Genomic DNA, 21,795 nt, shown 5'->3' on the forward strand with positions numbered 1-21,795 from the left:
GGGAGGAAAAAACTAATAAAAATGTTGAAGATAAAAACACAATAAAATAAAAAAAAAATGCAGTTGAGAGCATTGACAGAAGTGGCCAAGCAGAAAAACTCAAGGACAGATCCATTAAAAATATACAGTCAGAAGAAAAAAAAAGAAATCTAGAAAGTTCATAGGATTTATGTGATAACATCCAAAGAACAAATGTATTAGTCACTGGTGTTCAAGGAAAAGCTGGGTGCAATGGCTCACACCTGTAATCGCAGCTATTTGGGAGGCGGAGGCGGGTGGATCACATGTGGTCAGGAGTTTCAGAGCAGAGTGCCCAACGTGGTGAAACTGTGTCTCTACTAAAAATACAAAAATTAGTCAGGTGTGGTTGGTGGACGCCTGTAATCCCAGCCACTCAAGAGCCTGAGGCAGGATAATCACGGAACCCAGGACACGGAGGTTGCATTGAGCCAAGATCACGCCATTGCACTCCAGCCTGGGCAACAAGAGCAAAACTCCGTCTCAAATTAAAAAAAATAATAAGCGTATTGTCGGAAAAAAAAGTAAAAAGTCTATTTAGAGAAATAATAACAAAAAATTTTCCAAATCTAAATAAAAATATAAATATTCAGGTAAAGGAATATTGAAGTCTTCCAATAAGATTAAATCCAAATAATATCGCCATGGCTTAATATAATCAAACCAACAAATATCAAAGACAAAGAGAGCATACAGAATTAAGCAGGATAAAAAAGAAAATATCATATCAGGAATATACATATATATTTATAGGCATATATATAATGTAAATATTAATAGATGCAAAGGGAGAAAAAAACTACAAGGTACTAATAGAACACTTCAGCACCTTACTTTCAGAAATGAATAGATCATACAGACAGAAAATCAGTAAGTAAACATCAGATTAAAATGCACTGTAGGGCAAATGGACAAAACAGTTACAGAACTATCCATCCAAGAGTTATAGAATACACATTCTTTACTGCATACATCGAACATTTTCCTGGATATATCATACATTAGGCCAGAAAACACGTCTTGATGAATTCAAAGAGATCAAAGTCATACAGGGTATCTCTTCTAGTATCACTAATTCATAAGTACATGAAAATTAAATTACATACTCCTGAACAACCAGTGAGTCAATGAAGACATTACACAGAAAATACCATATTTCTTGAGACAAAAATAGAAACAGAACACATCAAAACCTACTGGATATGACCAAAGCAGTTTTAAAGGGAAAGTTATGGCAATAAATGTCTTCATCAAAAAGAAGATACGAAATACACCAAACCAAAGAATTAGAAAAACAAAAAGCTAAAATCAAAAGTAAAAAAAGTCACTAATAAATATAATCAGAGACAAAAAAGGAGATGTCATAACTGACACCCAGAAACAAATTAATGGTAAGAAATCAAATCAGCAATAAAAAGTTACCCATTAAAGAAAAGCCCAGGACCTGATAGATTAACTGCTGCATTCTACCTACCACTAAAAAATAACTACTATCAATTCTTTTTAACCTAGTGGAAAAAAATTAAAAAAAGAAGATATGTGAACTGTTCCAGTTCATTCTGTGGGGCCAGCAATATGCTCAATACAAAACCAGACAAGGACACAACAAAGAAGAGAAAACTACAGGCTAATATACCTGATTAACATAATGTAAAAATCCTCAACAGAATACTGGGAAACTGAGTTATAACGCACATTTAGAAAATCATTCATGATTTTCCATGATCAAGTGAGATTACAGGAATACAGGAATGGTTGAATACACAAGAATCATTAAGTGTCATACATTACATCAACAAAATAAATAACAAAATCTAGGTGGTCATTTCAATAAATAAAAAAGCCATTTGACAAAATTCAACATCTTTTTATAATAAAATCTCTCAACAAATTATGCATAGAACAATTGTAACTCAACACAACAAATGACATAAACGAGAATAACCAAATAATGCTCTACATGACAAACCCATAGTTAACATCACACTCAGTGGGAGTTCAAAGTTGAAAGCTTCTCTCTGAAGATCTGAAAGGAGACTAAGAAGTTCACTTTAACTGCTTATATTAACATAATCCTGAAAGTCTTTAGCCAGAGCAACTGGACAAGAGAAAGAAAAGGTACCCAAATTGGAAAGAAAGAAGTAAAATTGTCCATATTTCCTAATGATATTATATGGAAATCCCTAAACACACCACTAAAAAGCAGTTAGAACTATTTCAGAAAATCAGTCAAGTTTCAGTTTACAAAATCAACATATAAATTAAGTAGCATTTTCATATACTAATACGAAAATGTCTACAAAAAAAACCTCAAGAAAATAATCCCATTTACAATAGCTATGGGAAAACAAATGAATGAACAAAAAACCTTTAGAGTAAATTTTACCAAGGAGGTAGAAAATAATCTGCATTCTGAAAATTATGAAGTATTAATAAAAAATTAAAATAACATAAATCAATGGAAAGATATCTATGCTAATTGATTGGAAAAAAGTAATGTGGTTAAAATGTTTATGGGACCCAAATAGGTCCACAGATTCAATGCAATCTCTATCAAAACACCAATGGCATTTTTCACAGAAATAGAAAGAAATTCAAAATTAATATGAAACCGCAGAAAAAAAACCTGAATAGCCAAAGCAATCCTGAAGATGGCCATAGGTTTGGGGAGTGAACCCATAAAGCTGGAGGCATCACAATGCTATAAACCAATGCAACTGAGTATAGTGAGCACAAATAAATCCACACATGGATAGCAGCCAACTGATATTCTACAGAGATGCCAAGAACACAAAATGAGGAAAGTCAGTCTCTTCAATAAGTGGTGCTGGGAAAACAAGAGAGCTACATGCAGAAAAACAAAATCAGAACCCCATCTCTTACTACATACAAAAAATAACTCAAATACACTAAAAAGCCTATAGTGCAGTGGCATGTACCTATAGTTCCAGCTACTCTGGGGTCTGAGTCAGGAGGATCACCTGAACCTAGGAGTTCAAGGCTGTAGCATGCCACACTCATGCCACTGCACTAACCCTAGGCAATACAGTGAGACCTCATCTGTAAAAATACATTTTTAAAAACGTTTAAAAATAAATATGTAATGAAAACCCTAAACTGTCAAACCTAATAAAACACAGGGCAAACTTAATGACCTTGGTCTGGGCAAGGATTTTTTTTTTTTTTTTTTTTTTTGGATAAGACCTCAAAACCACAAGCAACAAAACCACCAACAGACAAATGAGGTTTCATCCTACTAGAAAGCTTCCACGCAGAAAAAAAAAAAAAAAAAAAATCAGAGTGATAGAATGAGAGCAAATATTTGCAAATTATACATCAGACAAGGGGTTAATTAAAATATACAAGGAACTTAAAAATATTCAAAAGCAAAACAAACAAATACCATGTGTTCTCACTTATAACTGGGAGCTAAATTATGATTACACATGGACAAATAGAGGGAAACAACACACACTGTGGCCCCTTAGAGGCTACAGAGTGGTAGGAGGGAGAACATCAGTGAAAACAACTAATGGACACTAGGCTTAATACCTGGGTGATGAAATAATTTGTACAACAAACCCCTATCATACAAGTTTACTTATATAACAAACCTGCATATGTAGCCCTAAAACTAAAATAGAAGTTAAATTTTAAAAATTAGAAAGAAAAAAATAAACAATTTTCCGTAAAGAAAACAGGTCTCTTAATAGGCCTTTCTCAAAAGGCATTTTTCAAAAGAAGACATGCAAATCAAAACCTGTATGAGACTTCACCTCATCCTGGTTGGAACAGTCATTATTTAAAGAATAAAAAGAAAAAAGAAACGTTGGAAAAAAAAAAGAGTATGGAGGAACGAAAACTCTTGCACATTATGGGTGATAACGTAAATTATTACACCCAGTTTACATCACTAAACCCATTTTACTCCATGAACAGTTTGGAGCTTCCTCAAAAATTAGAAATTAGTACTAATGCATTATCCAGAAATTCCACTTTTGAGAATGTATCAAAAGGAATTGAATCCAGTATGTTGAAGAGATATATACACTCTCATGTCTATTTCAGCATTATTCACAGTAGCCAAGATATAGAATCACCTCAAGTGTCCATCAGTGAATGAATACATAAAGAAAATGTGGTACATATACACAATGGAAGAGTATTCAGCTATAAAAAAGAATGAAATTCTCATCTGCAGCAACAGGGATGAACCTGGAGGACATTACGTTGAGTGAAAAAAAAAAATGGTCTCACTTTTATGAGAAAACTTAAAAAAAAAAAGACTCTGTGGATATAGAGAGTGAAACAATGGTTACCAGAGACTGGAGTGGTTATAGGAAAAGAAAGAATGAGGAGAATTTTATCAAAAGATTTATAATTACAGTCAGATAGGAGTAATAAATTTAAAGAGATCTATTGTATAGCAGGGTCACTATAGTTAGTGAAGGTATATTGTTGAAATATGTACACAGAATGGATATTAATTGCTCTTACCAAAATAAAAAAAACAGATAACTACGTGAGAAAATGCATTTGTTAATTCTCTGGATTTAACTATTCCATGTTATATATATACTTCAAACATCATCTTGTACACAATAAAAACATACAATGTAACCTGTCAATGTAAAAAAAAAATAGAGAAAGAAAGGAGGCAGGGGTGAGAGAGAGAGGGAGAGAGGGAGAAAGAGGGAGAGAGAGGGAGAGAGAGGGAGAGAGGGAGAGAGAGGGAGAGAGGGAGAGAGAGGGAGAGAGGGAGAGAGAGGGAGAGAGAGAGAGAGAGAGAGAGACTGACTCTGAGACTAAAGGGGAAAAACAGCCACACCATAAAATTGTATTACACTGACCACTGGTACCATTTTCTTTTTTTTTTTTTTTTTCTTGTTTTTTGCTTTTGTTGTTGTTGTTGGAGGGGATGGAGGTTTGCTCTTGTTCCCCAGGCTGGAGTGCAATGGCACTATCTCGGCTCATTGCATCCTCCGTCTGCTGGGTTCAAGCCATTCTCTTGCCTCAGCCTACCGAATAGTTGAGATTACAGGTACCCGCTACCATGTCCAGCTAATTATTGTATTTTTAGTAGAGACAGACAGGACTTCACCATGTTGGCCAAGCTAGTCTTGAAACCCTAACCTCATGTGATCCACCCACCTTGGCCTCCTAAAATGCTAGGATTACAGGTGTGAGCCACCATGCCCGGCCTACACTGACACAATTTTCATATGTTTATAAATAGGTGTCCGTCTACATTTTGTCAGTTAATAGAAAGCAAATAATTATGAACCTTGTTAAAAAAATTAGTGGTAATAGGAAAAGTGAACACACAAATACACGCAGTCTACAGATCTGTGCGTACAATGAAAACTGCATCTAATGCCATGAAGCTAGTAGAACTTATTTGTAAAAAAATTTCCAACTATAGATTCTATCCCATGGGATATGGTTGTGGTTGTATAGTTATAGGTTTATTCAGCCATCATTTGTTTTACTGCTGAAGGTCTCATATAATTCAATAATTTTGGACACATGTAAACATGTACCTAACTGCTTCTCATTTGGTTTGAATGCCCACTTGTCAAATATCTATTGATTTGGCAAACAACTTCTTAGTCTTAGTTTGTTGTTCACATATATGCTAAAAACTTCCCTTGTTACGAAAGAATTTCAAATGACATCTGATGTCAAATGACATCTTTGTAATAAAATACTGTATATTTCATGTGTTTTAGTGATGTTTTGTTCAAGTCTATATTTATCAACTCCGAAAATAAAAAATGATTACCTTCCTTTTACATGTTGCAACCAGCACTTCCCTCTTAAACGCCAAATAAAAATGTTTTGATTTTATTTTACCTTTGCAGATAATCAACATGCGTCTGGTTCAACTAGTTATCTTCCTATTCACATATACTTGAATGGCATATATCTAAATGTCTACATTCCTGCTGACTATTTTTTATTTTTTATTTTATTTTATTTATTTTTTGAGGCAGAGTTTCGCTCTTGTTTCCCAGGCTGGAGTGCAATGGTGCCATCTTGGCTCACCGCAACCTCTGCCTCCCGGTTTCAAGCGATTCTCCTGCCTCAGCCTCCCCAGTAGCTGGGATTACAGGCATGCTCCACCACGCCCGGTTAATTCTGTATTTTTAGTAGAGGCAAGGTTTCTCCATGTTGGCCAGGCTGGTCTCTAACTCCTGACCTCAGGTGATCCGTCCGCCTCGGCCTCCCAAAGGGCTGGGATTACAGGCGTGAGCCACTGCCCCTGGCCCTCGTGACTATTTTTTGAATTTGACATGATAGGGTAATGAAAAGGTGCAAAGACAGTGCAGACATGTTCAATGTACACTTACATATTCCCCCAAAGGCTGCATTTTAAATAATTTTGCGTAATTCCAGTACACGGGTTAAGAGAAAACTGACATTGGTTCAGTGTGTGTGTTGGGGGTTCTATTTCATGTTATTTAGGTGTAGATGCAGGTAACTGCCACTACAATCATGTTATTGAAGAGAGCAGAAATCACCTGGTGACCATAAAACAGACCACCCAGAGACAAAACTTCTTATCTGAGGAATTTAAATGGGAGCAAAGACCACCTGGTGACCATCAAATAGGCTGTCAAAGAGGCAAAACTCCTTGCCTGGGAATTTAGAATCAAATTTTCTGAATATCTAAAGTCAGCATGTCGTTTTGGGTCTCTTTCAACATTTACTGCAAGTTACTAAAATTTCAAATCAACCCAAGGAAGCCAAGCAATGCAACAAAGAAATTCAAGAGCTGAAAGATGAAATAGCCACTTAAAGAAAGACCAAAACTTGACTTCTTCAGCTGAAAACTTCACAATAAGAACATTATAATACAAATGGAAGTGTTAAGAGGGGAATAGACCAAGCTGAGGAAAGAATTTCAGAGCTCCAAGACTGGTTCTTCAAATCAACTTGGTCAAACAATAATGAAGCAAAAATAATTCAAAATGAATAAAACATCCAAGAAATATGGGGTTACGTAAAGCAACCAAATCTGTGACTTGACTCACCAGCATTCCAGAGAGAAAAGGAGGAAGAATAAGCAACTTGAAAAATAAATTTGAGGAGACAGTCATGAAAGTCTTCCTCATCACACTAGAGAGGTCAACATCCAAATCCAAATAAAATAGAGAACCCCAGCCAGATGCTATGTAAGATGACCATTCCCAAGGCACATAGTCATCAGATTCACCAAGGTCAGTGCAAAAAGAAACAAACAAACAAACAAAAGAAAGGAAACAAACACGAAAATATAAATGCAGCTAGAGAGAAGTGGCAGGTCACTTATAGAGAGAACACCATCAGGATGGCAGCAGACCTCTTAGCAAAAACCAGAGACTGGTGGCCTATTTTCAACATTAAAAAAAAAAAAAATCCAAGAATTTTATATCCCACCAAACTAAGATTCATAAGGAAAAAAGAAATACAATTATTCTCAGACAAACAAATGCTAAGGGCATACACTTTAAGTAGATTAGGCTTTCAAGACATCCTCAAGGGAATGCCAAACGTGCATTTGAAAGAATGGTATCTGCTCTCACAAAAGCACACTTAAGCGCAAGCCCACATGCACTTTAAAGCAGCTACACAACGAAGTCTACCTAACAACCAGCTAACAACATAACAGGATCACAATCACATATCAATACTAACCTTGAATGACACACAGTGGTAGGCTGAATAAAAAGACAAACCCAACCATCTGTGGTCTTCAAGGCACTCATCTCACATCCAATGACACCTGTACCCTCAAAGTAAAGGAGCGGGTAAGATCCATCATGCTAATGGAAAACAAAGAGAGCAGGAAAACAGATGTGAAACCAGTGAAAATTGAGAAGGACAATGAAGGTCATTACATAATAATAATGGGTACAATCAAACACTGTCCTAAATACACATACATACAAAAATGGAGCACCGATTTGTAGAACAAGTTCTTGACTAAAAAAGAAACTCTGGACTTAAACTCAACACTTGACCAAATGGAACTAACACACATCTACAGAATGAACATGCCACCCAACAAATGAAGAATTGTCATTCTTATCTGCACAGAATATAGCCTAAGATGGACTCTGAGCAATTTACTAAGGCAAGCCTCATTAAATTCAAAAGAAACAAATCACACAAAGCACACACTCTTGGTCCACAGTGCAATAAAAATAGAAATCAATACCAAGAAGATCTCTCAAAATACAAAAATACAGGGAAATCAAACAACTTACAACAGAATAACTCCCAGGTGAATATAAAAATTAAGGCAGAAATTAAAATAATTATTTGAAATAAATGAAAATAGGAAAAACTTTCCCAAATCTTTGGGATGCAGTTAATTGGAAAGTTGATAGCCCTAAAATGCCTTCATCAAGAAGTTAGAAAAATCTCAAATTAACAATTTAACTTTGCACCTAAAAGAACTGGGAGGGAGGGGGAACCAACACCAAATCTAGCAGAAGAAAGTAACTAAAGCTAGAGAAGTTAATGAAACTGAGATGCAAAATAAATATAAAAGATCACTTAAACCAAACCAGGAGTTGGCCTTTGAAAATAAAATAAATAAATAAATGGATAGTGTGCTACCTAAATTAACAAAGCCAAAAAAAAAGGCTGCGTATGATGACTCACCTCTGTAATCCCAGTACTTTCAGAGGTTGACATGGGAGGATTACTTGAGGTCAAGAGTTTGAGACCAGCTTGGCCAACATGGTAAAACCCTGTCTCTACTAAAAATAGAAAAATTAACCAGGCATGGTGGTGCATGCCTGTAATCCCAGCTACTCAGGAGGCTGAGGCATGAGAATTGCTTGAACCTGGGAGGTGGAAGTGTCAGTGATGCAAGATCATGTCACTGAACTGCAGCCTTGGTGACAGAAAAAAACTCAGTCTCAAAAAAAAAGGGACCAGAAAATCCAAAGAAGCACAATCAAAACAATATAGGCTATATATGACTGATCCCACAGAAATACAAAAGATCCTCAGAGACAACTATGAACAACTCTATGAACACAAATTAGAAAATCCAGAGGCAACAGATAAATTCTTGGAAGCACACAATCTCCCAAGACTAAATCAAGAAGAGATTGAAACTGAATAGGCCAATATCTATGCCTTAAATTGTTTAGGTAATAAAGAACCTACCAATATTTTTTTTAAAAATCCCTGGAGCAGATGAATTCATAGCCAAATTTTTCCTGATGTACAAAGAATTCATAACAACGCTATTTTAATTCAAACAAATGGTGGAGGGGCCTTTTTCCCATCTCATTCAATGAGCCCAGATTCTACGAGCCCAGCATCAGCCTGATACCAAAACCTGGCAGAGACACAAGAAAACGTCTGGCCAATATCCCTCATGAACACAGATGCAAAAATCCTTAACAAAATCTCAGCAAACTGGATCTCACAGTGCATCAAAAAGCTAGTACACCACAATCACAGTAGGCTTTCTTCCTGGAATGCAAAGCTGGCTCAACATATCCAAATCAATAAATGTGATCACCACATAAACAGAATCAAAAGTAAAAACCAAAACAGAAAAAGGGATTGATAAAATCAAACATCTCTTCATGATAAACTCAACACATTAAGCATCAAAAGAATGTACTTGAAATAATAAGAGTCTTCTATAATGAACCCATAGCCAACATCATACTGAATGGGCAGAAGCGCAAATTATTTAATGCTATCCCTGTCAAACTGCCAATGTCATTCTTCACAAAATTAGAAAAAATTCTATTCTAAATTTCATGTGGAACAGCAACAACAAGAAGCCCAATTAGTCAAAGCAATCATAAGCAAAAATAACAAACCCAGTGATGTTACACTACCTGACTTCAAACTACACTTAAAAGCTGCAGTAGCAAAAACAGCTTAGCACTGGGGCAAAAATAGACACAGAGACCAAGAAAACAGGTCAGGGAACCCAGGTATAAAGCCACACACCTACAACCATCTGATCTTTGACAAGGCCAATGAAACAGGCAATGGGAAAAGGATTCCCTTTTAAATAAATGAATCTAGGATAACTGGCTAGCCATATGTAGAAGAATTAAACTGAACTCCTACCTTTTACCATATACAAAAATTAACTCAAAATGGATGAAATGTTTAAATGTAAGACCTCAAACTATAAAAATTGTGGAAAATAACCTAGGAAGCATTATTTTAAACACTGATAGTGGCAAAAAAATTTTAGCTAAGTCCCCAAATGCAATTTTGCATAAAACACAAAAATAGAAAATTGGGACCTAATTAAACTAAAGATTTTCCGCACAGCAAAAGAAACTGTAAACAGAGCAAACAGACAACCTACACAATGGGAGAAGATATTTGCAAACGATGCATCCAGCAAAGGCTTAAGATCCAGAATCTATAGGGAACTTAAATCAACAAGCACAAAACAAATAACTCTGTTAAAAAATAGGTAAAAGTGGCCAGGCGCAGTGGCTCGCGCCTGTAATCCCAGCACTTTGGGAGGCTGAGGCGGGCAGATCACGAGGTCAGGAGATCAAGACCATCCTGGCTAACATGGTGAAACCCTGTCTCTACTAAAAATACAAAAAAATTAGCTGGGCATGGTGGTGGGCGCCTGTGGTCCCAGCTGCTTGGGAGGGTGAGGCAGAAGAATGGTGTCAACCCAGGAGGCGGAACTTGCAGTGAGCCGAGATTGCACCACTGCACTCCAGCCTGGGCGACAGAGTGAGACTCTGTCTCAAAAAAAAAAAAAAAAAAAAAAAGGTAAAAGAAAATGAACAGATACTTCTCAAAAGAAGATATACAAGTGTCCAACAAGCATATGAAAAACTGCTCAGCATAAGTCCATGTGCAGTGGCTCACCCCTATAATCCCAGCACTTTGGGAGGCTGAGGTGGGTGGATAACCTGAGGTCAGGAGTTCAAGACCAGCCTGGCCAATATAGCAAAACCTTGTCTCTACAAGGTTTTACAATGTCAAAATTAGCTGGGCATGTTGGCACATGCCTGTAATCACAGGTACCTAGGAGGCTGAGGCAGGAGAATCACTTGAATCTGGGAGGTGGAGGTTGCAGTGGATCAAAATCATGCCAGGGCACTCCAGCCTTGGCAACAAGAGTGAAACTCCTTCTCAAAAAAAAAAAACAACAACAACAAAAACCCCCACAATTTCAGCATCAGTAATCATCAGAGAAATGCAAATCGAAACCACAATGAGATAGTATCTCACACCAGCAAAAATGGCTACTATTAAAATGTCAGAAACCAACACGTGTTGGGTGAGGATGCTTTTGAGAAAGGGGAATGCTTACACACTGCTGATAGAAGTATAAGTTAGATCAGCCATTGTGGAAAGCACTCTGGAAGTTTCTCAAAGAATTTAATACAGAGCTACCATTTCAACCCAGCAATCCCATTAGTGGGTATGTACCCAAAGGAATATAAATCATTCTAGGTCCAAGACACATACAGTCATATGTTCATTGCTGCAGTATTCACCATAGCAAAGACATGGGATCAACTCAGGTGCCCATCAATGGTACACTGGATAAGGAAAATAACTGATTAATTTCTTTCGTATGGTTGCATAGTATTCCATGTATGTGTATGTGGAATACTGTGCTGTCATATAAAATAAATAAATCATGTCGTTTGCATCAACATAAATGCAGGTGGAGGCCATTATCCTAAGCAAATCAATGCAGGAATAGAAAACCAAATAGATTTATTACTCATAAGCAGAAGCTGAACATTCAGCACACCTGAACATAAATATGGAAATAACAAACATTGTCAACCACTATTGGGTGGAGGGAAGAACAGGGTGGCCTAAGAAAAACTCCCTCTTGTGTACTATGCTTACTACCCGGGTGATGGGATCCACACTCCAAACCTCAGTATCTCACAATATTCCCATGTAACAAACCTGTACGTATACTGTACATATACTCCCTGTATCTAAGGTAAAAATTTAAAATAAAATATACAGAACTATTTGCCTGGTGACTTTTATACAATTTTATAGTCTTAGGCACATTCTAATTTTCATGCAGTTTCGACTTCTATTAAAAGCAGTGCTGTTTGGCTGGGCGCGGTGGCTCATGCCAGAAATCCCAGTACTTTGGGAGGCCAAGGCAGGTGGATTACGAGGTCAGGAGATCGAGACCATCCTGGCTAACACAATGAAACCCGATCTCTACTAAAAATATGAAAAAATTAGTCGGGCATGGTGGCGGGCACCTGTAGTCCCAGCTACTCAGGAGGCTGAGTCAGAAGAATGGCGTGAACCTGGGAGGCGGAGCTTGCAGTGGGCCGAGATGGGGCCACTGAACTCCAGCCTGGGCGACAAAGTGAGACTATGTCTCAAAAAAAAAAAAAAAAAAAAAAAAAAAAGCAATGCTGTTTATACAAGGCAGATTATAACAAAAATATGTTTTAGATAAAAACTTATTCCTCCGCTTCATCTCTAAATATTATATCAAGCTTAATTTAACTCTTCAGTGTCAATAAAATAAATTGATGCTAACTTTTAATTATATTAAATTTCTATGGATTCCAGCAGCATCTTTTTATAATCTGCTAATCAAATAAATTCATAGAAATTCAATCTTATAAAAAATTTAGTGCAACTGTAATTTGGGATTACATATTTCAACTTCTCAATTTCTATTATATTAGTACACCTTATTGACCTTTGTGTGTCTTTCAGCATCAAGTAACTCAACTTACCTCTATTCAAAGGCCATTCTCGTATAGTGAGACTGATATACATCTGCAGAATTAATTGTGGAACAGAACCGAGAAAAGCCTGAATCACTGACATGTACTTGAAAGCCTTCTGCTGCATGAAATTATCCCGGATTGAGAATGCAATCTCCCTTTCCAGCATCGTGTTTCTCTTTGTGTTGCTAACTTGAGTCTCTTCCTTCTCCTGTTTAAGATTTGTCAACCATTTGCGGTAATTTCTAATGGTGTGCAAACACCTGTTAACATGAAGTAACATCCAAGATTAACATTTATTGGTGACAGACATCTAGAAATATTTGAAAGTTTCTCAGGAGAGGAACTCTTAATTTTGAAATTATACTATCAAATGGCAAATATTAACTTAATCACACTGGATAAAAAATAAGTTTCTAACAGTTTCTAATATTATTATTTATGGTAGTTCTTCCCCTCATTTTCAACTTCAAATAATACATAACTGCAGTCTGATAAAAATTCAAACAGCAGATGAAAAGTAAAAATTTCCTCATTCATACACAATTCAATTCACTTTCTCAAGGTCAGTTTGATTAAATAATATTACAATGTTTTTCTAATGCATTAATATTCTGACACATACAAAAGCTATTTCTCCAGAAACATACTATTCTGACAACTTTTTTAAGACATCAATGTTTTTAGGTGTTCTTCCCATGATACAAATGTCAACTGCCTCAAAGGAAGGACCCCAAATTTTCATTGGAACATATTTTGACTTATGATTTTTCTCTAGTGATGAAATTTAGCTCATTTAGCATTATTTTAAGACAGCAGTCTAAAAAAACTCAATGAATGCTTAAAACAGCCACAGGTAAGTGACAAAAACATACACAGATATGATCTATAGTGGAGTTTAACTTCAAAGTAGTCCTCAAAGAACTTTCACAAATAAAAATCTATGGGAAATAAGCAGATCTTTATAAAAAATCACAAAACATGAATAAAAGCAAGATACCATGAATAAGAAGCACAAGATGACCCCAACGTATTTCCTATGTAAAATTTACCAAACCAAAAAATATTTACTTTTTGAAGAAATAATGGAGTACTTCAGAAGTATGAAAAAATAATGCTTCTCAATGATGAGCAAGTATTAAAAAGAACCAACAGAATCTCTAGAAAACAAAATATAAAAAACACTGGGTAAATTAAATAGTTGAAAGCTAATTCGATAATTGAAAAATAAATAACTTTAACAAAATTACAAAAAAATGTAGCAAAGAGAGAAAGAAGCATCTAATATATGATGGAGATTATAGGGCATTTAAGAAAAGAGTGACAAAGCCTACACTTCTGATCAGAATTTTAAAAGAATACAGGAAGTGGCAGTATTTTTAAAATAATGACTAGAAAAAGAGTTTCAAATTGTTACAATCATGAATTCTCAGATTAAGGAAGTCTTATATATCCTAGGCAGAAAAGATTTATAAAGAATAAAATTAAATAAGTGTGGCCAGGTTCACTGGCTCATGCCTGGAATCCAGCACTTTGGGAGGTCAAGAAGGGGCGGATCCCTTGAGCTCAGGAGTTGGAGACCATTCTGGGCTACATGGTGAAACGCTATCTCACCTAAAAATACAAAAATTAGCCTGGTGTGGTGGTGCGTGCCTGTAGGTAGTCCCAGTTACTGCTGAGGCAGGAGTATCGCTTGAGCCTGGGTGGCAGAAATTGCAGTGAGCTGAGATTACACCACTGCTCTCCAACCTGCACAACACAGCAAGATGCCATTTCAAAAAAATAAATATATAAGTAAGTGTAAGTTTTAAAATAACGCAATGCGGGCAAATAGACTAAACGTACATGTTCAGAATTACAAGTTGTCAGGTGTTAAAGAGTTATAATTAAAGCATAAGAACAAGAAATAAAAGCTATCAGCAAAAAAAAAAAAGCAAACAACAGAAAAGGCTGTTTGTGCTTTTATAAAATCAGAAGAAACATTTCAATGCAAAAAAAGCATCATCAGCATAATAAAGGTCAGTGCAAAATATTATTTTGTCAGAAAACTGTATTAACTTTAAGCTTCTATACACCCAATAACTTGCAAAAATGAACAAATCCAGCACAAATCTGAAAGAAAAGTATGTGACTAAATGGTCTGGAGCCCATTTTCTCTAATACAAACTGCAATTTTCCAAAAAGGAGACATTGTTAAAATTTATAAAAAATCATTAATGTAAGTAACACCCTTCTTTAAACAAACAGAATATTTTCAATATCTCCAAAGTCTCCTCTGTCATTGTCTACTATTGTATCTCTCTCTCACCACATAATCCAATGGCCATAATATATCATTTCATTAGACCCTATTAACTAGCTCTTCTTTAGCAATTATGAAATGTATGATAAATTAAATAGAAAATCATATCACTATACCTTTTAGATACTTTTGACCTTTAAGTACACACTATCATTTATTATCTCTATCTTCTGACCAAATAGAAAACAGTTTTTCTCCCATCCCTTGTCTTTCATTATCTTATATGAAGAATTTTATCAGGGTTTGGGGAAGGAAAAATTTATAGATACTTGATTGAATTGTCTTAGCTTCAAAAAGGAAAAAGAAAGAAGGTAAGGAGTAAAGGAAAGAAAGAAGATAACTGAGAACATTTAGAGGTAGAATGTCTAATATTTAATCCTAACAGATAATTCATGTAAACCATCCCAGTCTTTCTTTTTTTTTTTCTTTTTTTGAGACAGAGTTTGCTCTGTTGCCAGGCTGGAGTGCAGTGGCGTGATATTGGCTCACTGCAACCTCTCCTTCCCAGGTTCAAGTGATTCTCCTGCCTCAGCCTCCCAAGTATCTGGAACTACAGGTGGGCGCCACCAAACCCAGCTAATTTTTGGGTTTGTAGTAGAGACAGGGTTCCACCATGTTGGCCCGGATGGTCTCGATCTCTTGACCTTGTGATCTGCCTGCCTGGGACTCCCAAAGTGCTGGGATTACAGTCATGAGCCACTGCGCCCAGCAGTCATCCCAGTCTTCCTACAAACTCATTAACTGACACCAAAGGTGATGCTTGTGAAAAACAAAACAAGGTTTTTCCTTCATCCTTTCTATTTTTTTGACATTAAAATAAGACATTAAGACAGCTTTGCAGAAATAAAATAGTCACACAAGTTAAAAAGTTGGCCATGAAAGTAAGACTTTCTAAAACCTTGTGGAGATCGTGGAGAGGATGTTAAGCTGTAAAGTTATGTTAATCAGGGACTTCCATGTCAATCCATCTTAAGGTTGGTAGTGTCCTCAATTGACATATATATATATACACACACAATTTTCCTTAGTTACAGTAGACCAGAATTTAACAATCATTATGTTTTCATAAATTACCTTTCCACTTTTGCATACACTTGTTTTGTTGTCTTAAGGCATAACTATAATAAAATCTATTATAAATGCTATAGCCTGTCAAAAATGAGAAAAAAAACTAGAAGAAACTGCAGACCAATATCCTTTATGAACCACAGACAAAAAAGTCCTCAACACCACACTAGAAAGCCACACTCAGTGACATATAAAAAATGATAATACACAACAACCAAATAGGATTTATTTCCGCAACAAGAAGAGATTTGTCAGAGGCATGTGAACTAGAGCAACTCCATCTTAAACAGGAGCTAGGAAAAATGAATGTGAAACACACTGGGCTGCATTCCCAGATATTTAAAGCATTCTAAGTTACAGGATAAAAAGGAGGTTTTATAATGGCTGCCCTTAGAGAATACATGGCAAATGTGTTCTAAAATGTGTGTAATAAAAACTACAGGTCATAATGAACTTCCTAATAAAACAGGTTGCAGCAAAGGAGCCAGTCAAAATGCACGAAAACCAAAATGGCCACAACAGTGACCTCTGATCGTCCTCACTGCTGCGCTCCCACCAGTGCCATGACAGTTTACAAACACCATGGCAACATCAGGAAGTTACCCTATGAGGGCTAAAAAGGGGAGGCATGAATAATCCACCCCTTGTTTAGCATACCATCAAGAAAGAACCATAAAAATGGGCAACCAGCAGCCTTCGGGCATGCTCTCTCTATGGAGTAGCCATTCTTTTATTCCTTTACATTCTTAATAAACTTGCTTTCACTTCACATTGTGGACTTGCCCTGAATTTTTTCTTGCACAAGATCCAAGAACCCTCTCTTGGGGTCTGGATAAGGACCACTTTCCCATAACAGATTCAACATATAAAAATCAGTGAAATACATTATGTTAACAGAATAATGAACAAAAATCACAGGATCATCTCAACAGGCAGAAAAAATCATTTTGCAAAATCCAACACATCTCAAAATAAAAACACTCAACAAACAGTACTTTCTCAGACTAGCAAAAGCCATCAATTAAGAAAAAAAAAGCTAGTACAATATTTCATGCCAAAAATGAGGACTAAGCTCTCATTTTGTAATCTTGCCCAAATCCCTATATAAGGGGTCTGGGTACTAATACCCTACAAACCATAAATTCTCATCAGATGGTTTCTAATTAACCCTATATAATGTGACTTACTTTCCAGTCTGACTCTGGCATAACAAAACAAAATAAAGAAGAAAGTAAAAATATTTTACCACAAAACATGTTTTTTTTCCCCTCATGTTTTGAAATGGCCCTACAAAGCTGTCCTATGTGGGGGAGAATTTGGATCTGCACGGAATCTCTATTAATTTCCCCAGATCTTTTACTTCCAGGCCCTCCCAAATCTGAAGAGATTAACTGAAAGTCTAGCACTTTTAAAAGGTGTGAATAGAACACATTTGTTATGTATTCTCTAAAGGCAGACATTATAAGACTTCAAAAGAACCTTGGTCTCCACAATATTTTATCTTAACCTGTTTCCTTTCTATCATCCCAGCTGTTTAGACAAACTCACCCAGTTGTCAACCAGAAAATGTTTAAATTTACCTATAGCCTGGAGTCCACCCAACCACCCCACTGTTTTGAGCTGTCAAGCCTTTCTGGAACAAACCAATGTATTTCTTAGTTTATTTGATTGATGTCTCATGCCTCCCTAAAATGTATAAAACCACGCTGTACCCTGACCACATTGGGCACATGTACTCAGGACTTCCTGGGAACAGTATCATAGCCCATGGTCACTCACATTTAGCTCAGAATAAATCCCTTCAAAATATTTTACAGAGTTTAACTCTTTTCATCGACGAAAGACTGAAAACTTTCTCCCTTATGTCAAAAATAAGTGAAACATGTAAACTCATTTTCAATATAGTACTAGAGGTTCTAACCAAAACAATTAGTGGTTGGGTTACCAGGGAAGATGTGAAAGGCAAACAGATTTTAAAAAGGAGATGTGAAACTACTTCTATTCAAGATGACATAATTTGTATATAGAAAATCTGGAGGAATCCACACAAAAAAAATTAAAGCTAGTAAATAGTCTCAGCATAGTTTCAGTACACAACATCTGTATGCAAAAATGATTTGTATTTCTACATACTAGCAATGAACGATTGAGAATGATGCTTTAAAAACCTTATTTATAATAACCTAAAAAAGAAAATATTTAGAAATAACTTTGACAAGTAAGTGTAAGACCTGTACATTTAAAACTACCAAACATCAACAAAAGAAGTTAAAGACCTAAGTAAATGGAAATACATCACAGGACCGTGAGTTGAAAGACTTCATATTATTAAGATGACAATACTCCCCAAACTTATCTACAGATTCAATTCATTCCATATCAAAATTCATTGCCTTTATTGTTGTTATTATTATTCACAATATTTGGCAGAAACAAACAACTGATCAGTTGGGAAATGCAAAGGACTCCACACAGCCAAACAATTTTGCAAAAATAATATTATCAACTTAATTAATTTGTTAATTAATACGTTCTACTTAAAAACTTATTACAAAACATTATTCATCAAACTGGTAATAAGAATTAATACATAGATCAATGGGATAGATAAGACACTCCAAAATATACACTCATATTTACCGTCAGCTGATTTTCAACAAGGCTGCCAGGACCATTCAAAAATCAAATAGAAACCAAAATCACAATGAAATTTTATTCATTCGCATTAGGAGCTATGATTTAAAGAGGCAGTAGGAGTGGAGAAGGATGTGCAGAAATAAGAACCCCTAATTATTGCTAGAGGGAGCTAAGGGTGAGGAAGTACAGTTACTTTGGTAAACAGCCTGAGAGTTTCTCAAATGTCAGTCTGACGGTCTGCCAATTCCTCACTAGAGGTCAGGAGTTGGAGACCAGTTTGGCCAACCTGGTGAAACACTATCTCTAATAAAAGTATAAAAATCAGTTGAGCATGGTTGTGGGCACCTATAATTCCAGCTACTTGGAAGGCTGAGACAGGAGAATCTCTTGAGCTTTGTAGGCAGAGGCTGCAGTGAGCCAAGATTGTGTCAATGCACTCCAGCCTCGGTGAAAAAGAATGATAGTTCATCTCAAAAAAAAAAAAAGAAAGAAAAAAGTCAATTAAGCAATACTGTCTTATTTAGCTCATGTGAAAAACCTTTGTAACATTTGACATCACATCTGGTAATAATTCAAGACTCCCTTTATATATTTATATTTTTAAATTTACATGTTTATATAATTCATATATAAACATGTATTTCCATTTTATAATGCAGATCACATTTTGTGATGGAATATAGTTAAGGTTTTTTGTTTTTTTTTTGACAGAGTTTTGCTCTGTTGCCTAGGCGCAACTTCTGCCTCCCAGTTTCAAAAGATTCTCTGGCTTCAGCCTCCCAAATAGCTGGGATTACAGGCATGCACCAACATGCCCGGCTATTTTTTTTGTATTTAGCAGAGACGGTTTTTCACCATGTTGATCAGGCTGGACTCTACTCCTGACCTCAAATGATCCGCCTGCATTGGCCTCCCAAAGAGCTGGGATGAGCCACCACGCCCAACCTACAGTTAAGTTTTAAATCAATAACAAAACAGTTAACAATAATAAAAAGTAAAATGAAAATATACTTTGCATTGTATTAACCTAAAATGTAAATCCATGATGCAAGAATCCTAAAAAATATAAAAACTTCAATAAAGAAAACACACCAAAAAAAACCACTTAAGATACATCAATCTTAAATAAATATTAATTCCTATGTGGTCCATAAATATGAAGAATTGTTCTTTCAAAGCACGTTAGTCTTTCCTAAAGTTAATCTATAAGTTTAATTGGATAAAATAAAATTTATCAACATCTAGCTCTGAAATTCACACAGAAAAATAAACTTGAGTTTACCTAAAACACTCAGTGAAAAGACAGTTATAAAAGAAAGAATTTACCTGCCAAATTTTATGTTTATTCACATATATAGTAACTAAGAATTTAGAACTATGAGTAAGACAGATTAACATAACAAAATTTACAGTACTCATGAAAATCAGTGTAGTAACAGACAGAAGTGATATGGAAATGAATTGCTAAGCTATGTTTTGATATTCCAAGTCACAGCTACAAATTCCAGGATGTCTGGAAAATTACCACTAAAAAGTTAAATTCGCTTCAGTTGACAAATAAAATTTATGAGATTATTTTCAAGCCTTTCTCTCTTCTCACTCACTCTACTCTCATTCCTTAATTTAAGGTTATATTTCTAGGCCTCGTAACTATTTAAAATGCCCGTTAGGCCGAATGAGAAAAATAGTAAAGACTGGACTACAACACATACATAGAAAGAATAGAAGAAATGACTGACTTATTCCCATTTGCATTTTTAAAAAACTATCATTACCTTATAACTGATGACAATTAAATAGGAACAGTTACGAAAGTGTGAAAACTAAATAAATCTAAAGAGGGAAATATTTCAATTCCGGAAACGATAATTATGGCATCCTTAATCTTTTTAGCCATCTATTTATATTCAATTTACTTGTTGGAGGTAGTGAATGAGAAATATTTGTGTCACTTACCTCACAATAGGTCCTAAAAGAAGAATGTGCCAAAAAAGTAATGCAGCCTTATTTCTCCTCAAGTCTTTGTTGAAAAACATCAGGATAATTTGATCCAAAATTGCCCCCACAATAATAAAGCTGATGGTAAACGACATCCAGAATGTGTCATTAGCTTTTCGATAAATTTCAAACATGTATAAACCAAAGGCAACCTCAGCACAGTAGAGAACAGTTGAGAAGATAATGCTAAAAGGAAAGCTTATATGGAGTCTCTGGCCAAGGACTATTTCTTCTTTCGAAGATGAAACTCCTGTGTTTTCTTCATCCATCTCTTCCAACACTGTCTCCATTCTCAGGGTGCTGCTAATTCAAAGTCGTCTTGTCAGTGAATCCAGTAGAGTTCAGTATTAAATTTAAACAGAAGTAAACAAGATTCTCTATAATTCACTATTCATAGAAAATGTTAACAGGTAGATATGGATCACTAATCAGAATAGAAAAATCTATGTCTGGTTTAGGGAATATTGAACTATGATGTCTAATTTGACATACTATTTCTTCAGAAAACATTGTTTTAAAGAAGTAGACGATCAAACTTCTATGAGGCATCAACTACCTCTTAGCACTGAGATGATAGTCCTATCTCCAAGTAGTATGAAACAAATGTTCATTACTCAAAAGTTTTCTTTTTGTGCTTTTCAGCCAATGTCTGCAGCTGACATCCACTAAAATAAAACGGCACAATCTAAGCCAAGTCTAACCATGATGACACTAAGAAAACTATCCCCAGATATTCCTGATTAGTAAAGGAATACAGAATAGTGAGGCCTCTAAGTTCCACTTATTGCTAGATGTTGGTTATTTGCATTTAAAATACTGTTTCTTGGCTGAACTTAACTCTGTGAAGTTATTAATCTAGTAAAGTTTCAATTTAAATAGATGTAAAATCCAGACTGCATGGCAATAGTAGGTTTGAACTCTCTTTTGTTGGGGGGAAAAACAGCTCATTTTAGGTTCTCTGTAGACAAACCGCCAGAAAAATTACTGACATACTGTGAACATCAATTAGTCACTATGTGTGGGAAGCAATATAAAACAAAATGAATAAGAAGGAAA

At 35.6% G+C, this 21,795-nt stretch overlaps 1 protein-coding gene across 2 annotated transcripts in view; it reads right to left on the minus strand.

Annotated features, from left to right (window-relative positions):
- The window catches only part of XKR3 (XK related 3), a 38,575-nt gene that overhangs the window by 3,925 nt on the left and 12,855 nt on the right, over positions 1-21,795 (minus strand). Inside the window, exons 2-3 of one of the 2 annotated variants that reach the window (XM_055105551.2) lie at positions 20,698-21,039; positions 12,744-12,997 (exon numbers count right to left, since the gene is read on the minus strand). In XM_055105551.2, the coding sequence (XP_054961526.2) occupies positions 12,744-12,997; positions 20,698-21,029 (586 nt within the window). In that variant the 5' untranslated portion in view covers positions 21,030-21,039. Of the gene's footprint in view, positions 1-12,743; positions 12,998-20,697; positions 21,043-21,795 lie in introns of both variants that reach the window. The other variant, XM_055105552.3, reaches the window with a different exon arrangement.

The sequence above is a fragment of the Pan paniscus genome, chromosome 23 (assembly GCF_029289425.2).
Source record: "Pan paniscus chromosome 23, NHGRI_mPanPan1-v2.0_pri, whole genome shotgun sequence".
NCBI lineage: Eukaryota > Metazoa > Chordata > Mammalia > Primates > Hominidae > Pan > Pan paniscus.